Source organism: Numida meleagris, chromosome Z (assembly GCF_002078875.1).
Source record: "Numida meleagris isolate 19003 breed g44 Domestic line chromosome Z, NumMel1.0, whole genome shotgun sequence".
NCBI classification, from domain to species: Eukaryota; Metazoa; Chordata; class Aves; order Galliformes; family Numididae; genus Numida; species Numida meleagris.
The window spans coordinates 42,178,763-42,193,369 of NC_034438.1; the positions used below are offsets into that span (position 1 = coordinate 42,178,763).

The 14,607-nt window shown below is 38.5% G+C and overlaps 1 protein-coding gene across 19 annotated transcripts in view; it reads left to right on the forward strand.

Annotated features, from left to right (window-relative positions):
* The window catches only part of CZH9orf3 (chromosome Z C9orf3 homolog), a 206,822-nt gene that overhangs the window by 127,543 nt on the left and 64,672 nt on the right, over nt 1-14,607 (forward strand). For 11 of the 19 annotated variants that reach the window (XR_002433214.1, XR_002433212.1, XM_021379873.1 and 8 more), the window contains 2 exons: nt 569-631; nt 1,341-1,424. The exons of 3 other annotated variants lie outside the window; for them this stretch is intronic. Coding sequence is in view for 11 of the 16 variants with exons in the window: in XM_021379873.1 (XP_021235548.1) it covers nt 569-631; nt 1,341-1,424 (147 nt within the window). In the remaining 5 variants the exon portion in view is untranslated. 5 more of the 19 variants (XR_002433216.1, XM_021379878.1, XR_002433215.1 and 2 more) reach the window with 3 other exon arrangements.

Sequence of the window (14,607 nt, forward strand, 5' to 3'; positions counted from 1 at the left end):
TGCAGGGCTTGCTGTGCTGTGATAGGAATAAAACCCACCGAGGTGCTTGAGCTGAGCTGAGCTGCCCTTCAGCATACGTGGCAGCTGCGTTCTTCGACGTCAGGAAAGCACCGGGGGAAGCCGTAAGGCATGAACGGTGCCGCACTCCTGAACCAGCCCCATGAGTCTGCTCGCCCGTCGCCAGGGTACGCGGGGGCTTTGCTAGGGCAGCGTCTTTTAGTTGCGAAGAGCTTTACAGGAGCTGTGCACCGTGAGGCTCGGGACGAGGGAGAGCTGTTCCGCGCTGCGGGCTCGGAGGGAGCGCAGGGCGCCGGCTCTCCAGACCAGGACGGAGAAGGCGCGAAACTGCCGGTGGGGTCATCCCGGAGCCGGCCAGCCCCTACGTCTTTAAGGCAGGCTCCTCCTCTCCGCGGGGTTCCGGGGCTGGAGCGGGGGACCCCGCGGAGGTGTTCTATTTCCTACCGAAGGTTGCGGGGCGGCCTGGCTGAGGGTGGCGACGGACCAGCGGTGTTCCGCGGGGAGCGGACCGGCCCGGCTCCGCCTCACCGCGCTCTTTCTCCCCGTGCAGCCGCTGTTGGAGGAGGGCGAGACCTGGAAGGAGTGCAGGCTCGTGCAGCAAGTGAGCACCGAGGTGAGGGGAGCCGTCTGTCCGCTACCCGCCGCGCCCTGCTTCACCCTTCGTGGGTCTCCTCCCCGAGTTCTCCACCTGTCCTCCTCCCGTCGCGCTTTCGCTTCAAAAGAAGAGAACTCAGGAACAGAGGGGCTTGTATGGGGGGGAAAAAACCCACGAGTTGTTACTTTGTTAATAATAACAACCCCACCGTCTGACGTCGGCGTTGCTCTTCTGCAACAACGTTCAGTCGGCTGGAAGTACATTTCCTTATTTGAAATAGAAGGTGTACGGGATGGAGGGCAGAGATTTTCCCCGGGATTTTTGCACACAGGAGTGATAGCTTTACATTTGGCAGCCTGGTCTGGCTTCAGACACCTTTTCTTTACAAAACAAACAAACAAAAAAACAAAACAAACAAAAAAAAAACACAAAAAAAAACAGTGACCAACATACCTTAAGCTGAAAGGTGTAAGTTTGCTTTAGTAAAGAAAGATAGGAAGATAGTGCTTCACAGGGTGGAGAACAACATCGCACTTCGACCATATTCAAGTAACTAAGCAGATTATCTAAGACCATGTCGTTCTGGATGGGAAAAGTGCTTTTCCTCTCCCAGTGAAGCAATGGAAAAAAATTGTCTCAAGTCTGTTTATAGGTTCTTATTAATGCTGAGTAGGTGCACTTGGATCACATCTTCTTTCTTAAAAAGCACTATGGTTTTGAACTCCAGGTCACAAAATGGATTCAGGCAAACCAGAGGAGCAGAAAAAGCAGCAAAAAGAAAAGAAAGCAGGATGAAGTCATTTTTCAGAAGGTAAGGGTTCATATTTTGCGTTTGTGTAAATGGGCAAAGGGCAGCACAATGGAAATACTTCAAGATAATGCCTTGTAAACTCTAAAGAGGTGTTCTTAGTTTCTCAGATAAGGTGATAGTGATTATCTCAGTGTGTCACTGTAACTATTATGGAAGTGAAATATTAGTAGAAAGAAATCATTAGCCTGTAATTTCAGCGACAAAAGTTCCCTGTTTTTTTGTGTTAAACTTGAACATTCTATGGAAGAAAGGTAAGAGCACTCTCATCAGAGGTATCAGTAGCACTTGAGAGCAAGAGTTTATGACAGGATCTACACCGTTATATGTAAATCTTCAGATAGGTTTAGCTGAGAAACAGTCTGTGTTGCTGAGCACTGGGACAATAAAAGGTATGATGCCTGCACTGAAACAGATGCTCTGATGATGCTTCTGGCTCTTTAGTCAAAGTGGTTTTTTAAGTCTTATAGTTCATATAGTTGCACTGTAAGGGAATTCATGGGGATGTCTTGGTGGTTATTTTAGAAATTACTGCAGAGGACTTTTTAAACTGCATACAACCTAAATTAAACTGTATTATAACATAGTTATGTGTTGTAAATGAGGAACATTTTTTTCATTTACCTTCTGTAATGTTGACTATTTAAATAACAAAGTAGGGAGGTAAATAATCAGCTGGCACTTGTATTAAATAACTTTTCTGTTTTCTTGAGGGAAAAAAATGTTTCTAATACTTATCACTAATGAATAAAGATGCACTTCCAAATGCATTAGTAGAATTTTGTGGGGTTTTTTGCTTATGCTGATTTTAGAAACACATTTTTAATTATTATTTTTTAAAACGTTACCTTTGAAGGATCAAAATAGCAGCATGTTGTTTTGCTGTTTTGACAGTGCTTCTAGAATGCATGATGAATCATCGCTGTTTCTGAAGCCAAATTCTTGCTGATAGCATGACTGCCACTTCATGGGATGTGTTGCCTTAGTATGGGCATTGCAGTATTTGACAAATGTCTACAAAGTGCATTGTTGTATGTGGGTGATTCACCAGTCCATGGTGCATTTAAAAAACACCACCAAATTACATAGCATTTGGAATAAGATGTTCTGTGTTGTCATACTTTAGAATGATGTGATCTAAACAGAGATTGCATAAACTGTTGCACCAGGTAATTCAATTTGTTTATTTTCATGTGTGTGAATGTTTCTTTGCATGTTTGCCATTTTTATTTGTTTGTTCTATGTTAATATTGATTTCTTAACAGTTCAAAAATATCAGTATGTGTATTGTTGAGCAAAATGCACTGAAGATAGAAATAGCCCAATATAAGCTACAGATTGTGCGTAGTTTGAAGTTTTAAATTACAAAGAATAAAATGGGTCCCCTGCCACATCTTCAGCATAGTCTTAAAAGCACTTTATACTGTTACAGCCTCTTAGTTTCTTTTTGTAGGAAAAAAGTTCCTCAGTGCAAAATCCATATTTACTGATACAATTCAATTTGTATTTGAAAGGTTGTTCAGGTCCCACTGTTTGAAGGTTCATGAGACAGACCTCTAGTATGTAGACTAATCATGTTAGAAATGCAAAAAGTAATGTATTAAACTAAGATATGCTCACTTCATTAAAAAAAAAATCATATTAATTCATTGCAAGGTCTGTGATCAGCAATATGAATTAAAATTAAAGGTAAGAAGACACATTTTCTTCTAATATCTGTAAGTATTAATAATTCTTTGAGATTCAGTGTACAGTCACAGAACTGCATCAGCAGGGTACTCAATCCCCTGGGAACAAAAGGGCACATCAGTGACCTTACCTTTGGTAGTGAAACTATTGATTAAGGGTGGGAATTGATATGTTCTTTAGGAGTTTGGTTATTGCAATGATGGCTTTTCCAGTGGAGACAGAGAAGAGGAAAGGGAACAAGATTTTCCTGGCACTGGCAGAGCTTTATTGCAATATTTAAATTCAGACTTTGGTTACAACCGATCTTTCATTAGGGACTTACTAGTCAAGGTAGGTGGTACCCAGTCAGTTTGTATGTTCCACTAGTATTCTATACTTTGGTCTAGATATGTATTAGCTTGTAGCGGAAACAATGTTGCACAACAGATTAAGTACTTCATGAGTAAACAAGAAAGAAAAACATATATAGTGAAAAAGAATGGTACCCTTGAAGAAAATAACAGAGATAAAAACATAAAGTGAGAACAGGACAATGAAGAGCAGAACAATAAGGAAACAGGAAAGTAAGAGCTGGTATCAGCTTGTATCACAAGTGTAATTACAGTAAGGTTGCTGGCCTCCTGTGCTATGGCTAGCGAACCAAGCTAATCTTGATTATCCTTTCAGAACAAGCATGAACTTGTTAAAGTTAGCTTCAAAACTTTTGTGTTCCTATTCATTTTTTTAAAATGTTTTAATTTGACTCCACTGAACTGAGAATCAAAGCAAGGACCAAATCTGAAATAGATATCCTGAACTTGCATACTGTGTACTACTTAATAGCTAAAGAAAAATCCTAGAGTGTTCTTCAGATATTGCTCACTGGAATCATTTGCAGAACCTTACCTTTCTGAATTTGTTTAGTTTTACAGAACTCTAGGAACCCTGCAACTGTAATCTTGGGCTCTTAAGGCTAAACGTTTTCATCATTTAGCTGTATACATTTATGGAATGTTTGGAAACTGTAATTATATAGTTCAAAACTTTATTTTTTAGGATAACACTGCCTCAAAGTTAACTTGAAAAGCATTTAATAGGCAAGAAAATACTGTGCCTGTGTTTAAAAAAAATAATTGTGTGGAGTTTTTGTTGCAGCTGTAATAAAAATTTAAAAAAATTAGTCCATTTCTGAATCCAGTATCAGCTGTATCTTATTTGCAGTATTTTTGTGATAGAACATCCTTTTTAATAATACCTGTTTTAATTAGAAATTATTGTTGCATACCATGTTTCACAGTGTATCTCCCAGATACATATTGTGATGCATGCTACAGCCACACTTCTAGATCAGTGAAGCAACCTAGTGCCACACATACAATGATGCACCCGTTCCCTTTCAGAGTTGGAAGTGACAATTTCTAAATCAGGACAACTCAGGCCAGCATGGCCATGCGTTGAAATAGTTTGGGAATTACAGATAATTACATGACAATTAGTTATAGTATTCCAAACAAACAGCCGTCTTCATTCCATGCAGTGAAAGTTTAAGGTCACTTTAATGTAAAATAATAAACAGGAAAGAAAAAAAGCTGTTCTAGCAGAGGGTTTTTGCTTGTTTTGATTTTTAGGAGGAATTTGTTATAGTCCTGTCACAGAACAGTTTTTGGCAATCAGTCTCATTGGAGGTATTTTAATGAGGCTGTGTTTGTACATGTTATCACAATACTAACAAGATAAATTACTGAAATCTATGAAGACCAATAACTTTTTAGTCTACTGAAGCTCTTTTTGTTGTGATTGCTATGTGTGCCTTTACACCCTAGCTTACAAATACCTTTTGTCTTGAATAAAACAGGAGATGGAAAATGTGATAACAGATTTGTTCTTTCCAAAATAACAGAAAAATAGGATTTGACTGCTTTTAATATTTCTCAAATATCTCACCCACTAGTGTTTATAAATTTAATTTATAGAATTTAAATATAAATTCTGAGCAGTGGTGTGGTGATTTTTGGGAGTAAGGCAGAAAGATGTCCATTTTGGGACATTTGGAACTGGAGAAACTTACTGCATTTGAAAGTAGTGGTGCGCTGCATTCAAGTTCTCTGTTAGCCACCTTCTACAGAATTTCCTAAAACATTTTTTATTACTTGAGAATATACAGTTCTGCATGGCAGTTGGAGATGCTTAGGTCTAGCGGATTGCTCAAGTTTTTGATGTTACTGACTTTGAAGACTCCAAAGGAGTTTTAACTATCTTCCTGCTCAAACATGATGTATTTCAGTATTACACTTGTTTCATTTTAGTCTTACATTTATTAAGCCTATTTTGGACAATGCGTAATATTTTTTAGTAATGATTCTTGGCAGTTGCTATCAGGTTGTCTTTAATCAGTTTAGGTTATATTTGGATATTGTATAGTAAAGGCACGTGTAGGTGTTTGTAAGTGTAGAATTTATCATTTGAATAAAAAATGTATGAGCACAGAAGGCAAAAGCTAGAGCCTTAATTAAAGATTTTGGAAGTTCTTATTCTCTTTTTTGATAGCTGTAGTCACTCAGTAGTGGCCACAGATTACTCTTCTAATACTGCCTTCCTGCTTGCCATCTACCCGCCAAGAAACTCTTGGTGTACAAAGGTAGCTCACTGTTAAAAGCAAGTAAATGCTGTGTAGCTTTAATTGAACAGAAAGGATTAAATTCCTAAAGTTGTGTAGAATACACTGTGCTCATTCTTCTTGCGTTGCTTTTCTTGCAGGCACAAATAGAGTGACTGCTCACAACTGACTAGTTCCTGTCTTCAGATGGATGTGTTACTCACAGGTTTTGTACAACCTGTGCATGCATTTAAAACCAGCTTACAGTATCTCAACGTTATCATGAATATTTGTAGGATATTTACATGTAAATATTTCATTTTTTTCAGTTTGGATTCAGACATGATATCCAGTGGCAGTTAATAAAGAAAGTCTAAGAAATCTTGTTGTCTTCCTGTATCATAACCATGTTCCAGTTAATAAGCAGCTCTTAAGAAAAGCTTTTATATTATCCTGAAAAATTTCTGATGGAAAATAAACGTAGGCAATTACATGATTGTGTCTTTCTTACCTTTATGCTTTTAATTTAGGCATCCACTGTCCATTTCCAGTGAAATTCGTTAATATTCTAAATCTTCCACGTTCCTATGAGAGCAAGAATAAAGACAAGACAGAAGCACAAGCTCCATTGTTTCTGGGAATCCTAGCAGATGCATTATAGAGATGTTATGACTGTGCCAACCACAGAAAACATCTCTGTTGACAATTTGAGCCTATGAGACAGTTTGGTCATGAGACACAAGTTAGCAGAAAACTGTATTTCATTAATTCTGCTTACTACAGTTTTATTTTATTTAATTTTATGAACTATATCCTACTTAACCTTCAGGTCATATACCCCACATGAGCTGAACAGCCACATCATGAATTTGCCTTGCAGTTGGTTTTTTCCTCCACTACAATACATGACAAGATAGGGGCTTAGGACTTAATTTGGAAGGCTGACGAGTATCTTGCTTACATTCTCTCATCTGTTTTGCAAAAGGAAATGAAATAAATCTCCAGAATATTAAATGTTTTCATGCTTGGGATCCTGTTTATTTCAAAGAAAAGATGACTGGCTCTGGGCTGGTCTTTGAATAGCTGTGATGGTCTTCATTTTGTTTGAATTCAAGATATTTCCATGTTTTGGCTGCAGTTCTGATGAGTTTAGTAAAACTACTCGTTTTTAAATGTAGGCTTTAGTTGTTCATTCTCAAGATCTTTCTTCCAAGCGACCACTTTTCTGATTGAAGAAAAAAATTGACTTCTCCTAACTGTCTGGAGTATTTTTTTACTGGGAGATGTGATATAATATTTTTTCCAACTGACAGCATAAAAGAAACCATTGTGCAGGACTTAGGGGCAAGTGAGAGGATAATCATAGAGAGAGAGAAATTGTAGAATTCATTTGTCTTAAGCTCAGTTTTCTTCCCTCTCCTGCAATTTCACTTTCCCTCTACAGACAGTTCCCTTCTGAGCATTTGCTGGTTTTATAGTGTGGGAAACCCACAAGATGCAATTAAGTGCAAATCTTTTTAAGTTTTTCAGCTACATTTACCCTTGTTGTGGCTTGATAAATAAAGTTTTTATCATGACAACTTTATTTTCTGTATCACCCTGAGTAAGCTGCTTAGGTTTTCAAATACTTAGGAGAAGAGGTTGCTAGGAAGCTAAGAATGGTGATATTGGTTTACCTGAATTTATAGATGCAGATACGTTAACTGAAGATGTGCTAAAATTTTTGCAGGTCTAAGTAACTGATATCGTATTTTTGTTCTAATACACCACCTTATTCTATAACATCTGTAAAGTTTTTTCAGAGATTAAGTTTTTACTCCTTGAAAAACAACAACTTTTGTTTATCAGGACAGGTGAAGAAAAATACATGATAAAATGCTTTTCAGTGTCGTATGCATTGCTCCTATTTTTATAGCAGCTCTAAGTTGCAGGGTTGAGTTATATATAATCTACATTCTGGATTTCTCAAAACAAAATAGTAGTTGTGTGAAGATTGAGTTCCAGTGTGACTGTGTGTTTACTCAGTGTTTTGTACAGAAAGCGAGGAAAGAGATGCTATCCAGAGGAACCTTAACAGGCTTGAGAGGCTGTCCCAAGCAAATGTCATGGAGCTCATCAAGGCTAAGTGCAAGGTTCTGCACCTGAGTCACAACATTGACAAGCACAAATGTCAATGACAGGCTGGGCGAGAATGGATTGAGAGCAGCCACAAGGATAAGGACTTGGGGTTGTTAGATGATGAAAAACTCAACCTGAGTAATCAGTATGTGCTTGCAGCCAAGAAAGTCAACCATATCCGGAGCTGCATCCTAAGAAGCATGACCAGTGAGTTGAAGGAGGTGATTGTTCACCTATACTCTGCTCTTGTGAGACCCGACCTGGAATATTGCATTTAACTCTAGGTCCCCTAAAATAACAAGGACCTGGACCTGTTGGAACGAGTCCAACGAGTCCAGAGGAGGGCCACAAGGACAATCAGAGGGCTGGAGCACTTCTGTTATGCTGACAATCTCATACAATTGAGTTGTTTAGTCTAGACAGAAGGGAAAGCTCTACAAGAAACATCACTGCAGCCTTCTGGTACCTAAAAAGAGGGCCTATAAGAAAGCTGGAGAGAGACTGTGTATAAGGTAGTTCAGTGACAGGACCAGGGGTAATGGCTTTAAACTAAGAGATATTTGGAAGATGTTCTTCCCTGTGTTGATGGTGAGGCACTGGAACAGTTTGCCTAGAGAAGCTGTGGATGCCCTGTTGCTGGAGGTGTTCAAGGCCAGGCTGGATTGGGGCAACCTGATCTAGTGGGAAGGATCCCTATCTATGGCAAGAGGATTGGAACTTGATCGTCTTTATGGACTGTTCCAACCTAAACAATTCTGTGATTTCAAAGTTTATTTTTTTTATCTAAGAACATCATTACCACTGCATGAGATACCTCAAATGTGTGTGCTTCTTCTAATATCACTGCAGAAGAATAGTGATCATTAATACTTACACTGGTTTTAGATGTGGGAAACTGAGGTGTAGTGATGTTAAGTAAATACAAAGATCTCTAAGAGATTTGGTTAAGGGAAGGATATGGACTGCAATCATCACCTGTGGTGTCTGAACACAACCCACTGCAATCATCACCTGTGGTGTCTGAACACAACCCTTTGCCTGAGGGCTCTTTATGTTATAAATGCCACTGAATTAAGCCACACCATTATCCATGAAATGCCCAGCACATACAGCAGTATAACTCAAAAGATGAACTTAAGCAGAGGTGGATTCATTTTATTAGAATTTCATAGAATATTCTGAGTTGGGACTCACAAGGATCATCAAGTCCAAAATCTGGAATATTGCCGTATTTATAGTAGAACATAATTTTCAGTAATTCATTAAGGCTATGTTTTGTGCTTTTGATTTGAAGTGTCAAATATAAGTGCAGGTTTTGGATGTTAAAGGGTAGTAATTTAATGGACAGTGATTTACCTTTTCGTCTTTGATTGTCTAGATGAGTGTATGCTGTTCTGTAACTTTTATAACACAGAGGGAGAAAAAAATACCTAATAAAATCTTGCTAAATCTTTTTTTTTTCAGTTCAAATAGTTTAGATTGTATAACTTTCAGATAACTTTCATGCACTGTATGATAGTGTTGGAGTATAATTGTGCTGGGAACATGAGTCTTAGTTGAGAAGCTAGAAATCTGCCAGCATCTTGTGCTTGTACAGTTTAAAAAAAGATACAAATGAGGTGGAGGTAGTAAAGAGTTAGAACCTATGAAAAATAATAATTGGATACATAATTATTTGCTATTCAGGTATACTTATCCTAATGATATCTGTTACTTTAAGACTATTCAAGACAAAAATATAGAAATAGATATCCTGTGTGAATGTCTTTTATAGTGATACAACCTTCTGGTATAAAGTGGCATGTAAGTAAACATCTAAAGGGTTATATTTAGAAATATTTGGTCAGACCATGAGATTCTCTTACAGTTTCCTTTTCAGTTTTTCCTTAGGGACTTCAGAAAACAAACCATTTTGTACTTAAAGGGTGTATTTCATATCTTGCACTTGTTTTCAATCAGTTATAGTCTGTGAATGTCCTGTATAGGAATTTGTTTGAAGTGTTTTTAAAAAGGGAGATTGTATAATACCAATGACCTAGATGGTGTGTAGACACTTAAGTCTTTTCATTTGTTTTCTCTTGTCCTGAGCACTGAGACAGGAAGCATTCTTAGAATTATTTTTAGATTTTTAAAAGTCAACCTTGGTTTCCTCATACAGCAGAAATCCCTCAGCTAGATCCAAAAGCAATATTGTTTACTCTTTCATGGTGCCATATGCTTACAATTTTTTTTTTATTATTTTGGATGTCTGTTTTTGAAAGAAAGTATTCAAAAACTTCAACCTATATTGGATTGTCATAGTTGAATTGTTTGGATATGGAAGAAAGGGCTCCCCAGTATGTCTGTGATTTTTTTTCATTGTGTGCCTAAATTGAATACAGTAAGTGGTTTGTTTTATTGCAGACTACCGAGATGATCATGTCTAAAAGACTGGTGATTTTCTTCCTCCATAATTATACTGTTTTTACAACACCACTTTTGTTGTGACAGAATGATGGCTGAGTGAAAAGGAGTCTGGAATTCTGGTCCCCTTCTTAGCTTATATTTTCCTCATTTCCCATCTCAGCATTCAGCTGTGAAGTGAACTGTAGGTCTGAATGCATCTTCTACCTCAGTTATGACACTGCTGCTTTAGTTGACATATCTCTTTCAACTAAGGAGAAATTGGGTGCCTTATTGTTTTGCTGTAACCACTACCTTTCCATTTCCATTGTTAAGGTCTTGAAGACATCTCTGAAGAAGTCTCCATGTCTGCAGATCTGCGGTGGGTTGCAAAGTTACTGAAACATACATTTGTCCTTTCTTATACCACATGAATGACCTGTAGTATGTAGGGAAAGTAAGCAAGACTGAGTTCTGCTATGTAACGTTAAAATATACTTAGTTTAATTAAGCCACATTAATATTCCTAAAACATTCAGAGACTGAGAGATGCAATGACTGTGAAAGTTTAGGGGTTCTCTGTTTGCAGACGACACCAAGTTGGGAAGGAGTGTTGATCTGCTGGAGAGTAGAAAGGCACTACAGAGGGACCTGGATAGACTGGATCAATGGGCAAAGGTAAACCATATGAGTTTCAATAGGGCCAAGTGTTAGTTCCTGCATTTTGGTCGCAGAAACCCCAGGCAACCCTACAGGCTTGGGGAGGAGTGGCTGGAAAGCTGGCTGACAGAAAGGGACCTTGGTGTACTGATGGACAGTTGGCTGAATATGAGCCAGCAGTGTGCCCAGGTGGCCAAGAAGGCCAATGGCATCCTGGCTTGTATCAGGAATGGTGTGGTGAGCAGGACTAGGGAAGTCATCCTGCCCCTGTATTCGGCACTGGTGAGGCCCCACCTCAAGTACTGCATTCAGTTTTGGGCACCTCAGTACAGAAAGGACATTGAGGTGCTGGAACAGGTCCAAAGAAGGGCAACAAGGCTTGTGAAGGGCTTGGAGAATATGCCCTGCGAGGGGAGACTAAAGGAACTGGGGCTGTTTAGTCTGGGGAAGAGGAGGCTGAGGGGAGACCTTATTGCTCTCTTCAAATACCTGAAAGGTGATTGCAGTGGGAGCGGGGTTGGTGTCTTCTCACTGGTGACAGGTGACAGGACAAGGGGAAGTGGCCTCAAGTTGCACCAGGAGAGATTTAGTATTAGGTTGGATATCAGGAAAATATTCTTTCCAGAAAGGGTTGTTAAGCATTGGAACAGGCTCCCCAGGGAGGTGGTTGAGTCACCATCCCTGAATGTGTTTAAAAATGATCTGGATGTGGTGCTCAGGGACATGATTTAGAGGTGGGTTGATAGAGTTATAGTAGTATGGTTAGGTTGTGGTTGAACTTGATGATCTTGAAGGTCTTTTCCAACCTGAGCAATTCTGTGATTCTATGATTTGTTGTTGCTAGTGTCAGAGCACCTGAGCAATTGTTCTTTGTGCTAGACATCAAATTCTCAGTATCTTACTCCTATTTTTCTTTCCATATAACTTGATACTTGTGAATCACATGCTGGCCAGTGTTTGCCTATTCCTTTTATCGATGAAAAAGCCCATGTTTCTCAGCTTCCTTACTCTTGAGTAATTTTCATCTGAATGTTTCTATTACCCTGGAGTCTTAGAACAAGCCAAATGAATAAAATGTTATAAAATTATCTTTGGATGGCAATGGAAATTCCTTATGACTCAACAAATCCACTGTTGGAAAGAATTACTTTTGGAGACTCTTATGTGAGTTTTAGCTGACCATGCTGTTGTCAGTACCTGTTAAATGTTTATGAAAACCTGATCATGGACACAGAAATGTGAACTCTGTTAGTCACTTGCAGAATAAAAAAAAGTGCAATAACTCAATATTCATTACACAGAGGACAAACTGGAAAGTAAGAGAAGTCAAATCAACGTACTGACACCTTATTAGGATTCTGGTTACATTAATGAGCAATTTATATAAACTTGACGTGACCAAGTGAAAAGTGACCAAATCTTGAAGCGTAGTCAATGCAAGTAACTTCACTGAGATTTTATTGTCATGCTCATTGCTATTAGCATCTTGACTGAGGAGACCTAGGTAGGCTTGGGAAAGGAAATGCAGATGGAAAACTGAAGCTGAAGGCTGTTTGTGTTCCCCCTCCCCGCCTTAGTACCTGCATATTCCACTGGGGAGGCTTCTCCTTCAGGTGTATAGTCCCATTGCTGGCCTGCAAAACACTCCAGAACTAGGCACAAAACTGAAGTTACTTTAAGTTACAGGTAGGGGGAATTTGGCTACTTAATTTTATGTTTCGTTTGCTTTTAAAGTTGAGAGATGGGAGATAGCAGTGAAAAGATATATGGAGTGAATGTCAAGTTAAAGATGTTCGTACAAGGATATCCTTCATATTCTATAAGCTAGCATATAGTGCAAGTGGCTTTTTTATGGTTTATTGAATTTATTACCATCTTGGCTTAGTTAAAAGTGGTCTGGGTGGGTGTTTTGCAGTGCAGACTTTCCAAAGCACTGGCAAAGATTTAACAATAATCCATCTGAGTTCCCCTAAGGGTTTGAGCTGAAATTCTGACTTTCATATTAAATTAGGCATGGTTACAAGATGAGTTATTTGAAGTTTTTGTGAAGCATGTGACTAATAGAGCAGGCAAGTGGGATGCAGTTTTTTTCATGTATATTTTCTTTGCTTGGTCAAAAATTTAATCAGGATACAAAAGATTCTTATTTCTGAAACTTGAAGTAATTCTCCCCAGTATGTATATATTTAGTGTGTGTATGTGCATATATACATATTTATGCACATATACATACGTATATATATATACACACTTGCCCTCAACCTTGCCCCGGTGTCCTGCACTTGAGAATTTTTCCCAGAAGGGAGCTTGCCCCCTTTTTCCTAAGGACCTGCAGTTATCATCAACCAGATATGTGATTTTTTTGTTTTGTTTTGTTTTGGTCTGTTGGTGTTTTTTTTTTTTTTTTTCTGCTTAGACTTAACTTTTATTTTTGAAATATTGTATCAAATGTGTTCTTTGATGTGGTAGTGTCTGAGTGGGCTTCCCATTTGTTTCCTTTGCCTGCCTATAATCTGTGTTGGTGTAATTCTTTATGGCAGAGTGTTGCAGTAATTTCTGTCAGTGTTTTTTGTTGTTCCCTGCTACTTTAGTTAGAAACTTCTTACTAAACTTCAGACTGACCCATCATCAGACTTTCTGTTACAGAGTGGGCTGTTCCTAAGTAGTGGTGTGAAGGTTGTTTTTTTGTTCTTTTTCAACTCAAGTAACAATAGAACAACTATTAAATATTCATCCAGATCAAGTGTTTTTACAGTGTATTGTTAGTTAAGTGGACTCTGCTTTTAGGAAGGGCAGTGGAGTAGTTAAAAAGAGCCTGTTGTTTCTTAAGTCAAGTACAGACAGGATTGGTAATGACTAAAAAGTTATCTATATCTAAGGGTTGCTCAGTGTAGGTTTCTTAGTAGAAGTAGTTCCTGAAACAGCTAACAAGAGAGCTGGTATTATTTAAAATCCTTTTTCGATTGTTTCAGCACAAGCCAAGGATAGGGTGGATTTGAAGATAAGTAACATCTGAACTTCTAGAGAAGGTGCCGATGCTCTCAACTTCATATCTTTTGCAGGCATTCCTTCTGGAGAGGAAAATAAACTAGTTTTCCATTATTTACTCTGCGCTTTTTGTGTTACTGGTGCATTTCTTTTGTGTGTGACATTCCTTCTAGAAATCTGCAGTTCATACAGGGAGAGAACATGTGTTTGAACAGAGCAAGATATAAGAACTGAGTATGTTGTATATAAGGCAGTCTGTGTAAATGCTCAGTCAGAAAGCTCTTTTAAAATTAAAACCATTACTAAGTCAGTTAGAATGATGATGGCTAAACTGACAGAAGACAAGAGACACCTGACTGATTTTAGGAGCTGCCGAGCTGAAAGTGTTTAAGACATCTTGCAGTAGGAAGTAGTGAATGGATGTTTGAGAACACTGAGTAGTTGGTCATGTCTCTCAGCTGTCTTCCAGTTATTACCTCAGAGAGAAGGAGGTAATATATTAAAAGACAATAGGGTAAGTGAACATGAATTAAATGGGATCCAAGCTGTAAGTTATCAGGGGAGAAGTACTTGTTAAGAAAGGCTTTGTCCCAGATGGGAGCATCCATCCCCCAGATGATGTTTGTGGCCTACTGGTAGTTTGCTATTAGAAAATTTCTGCATAAATTGTTTTGAGTTTTGTATCTTTTTTAATGTCTTAGCTCTATCTAGAAGTGTAATGTTACAAACTTCTGTAACTATATTACTTTCAGGTTAGATAGCAGAAAGACCCTT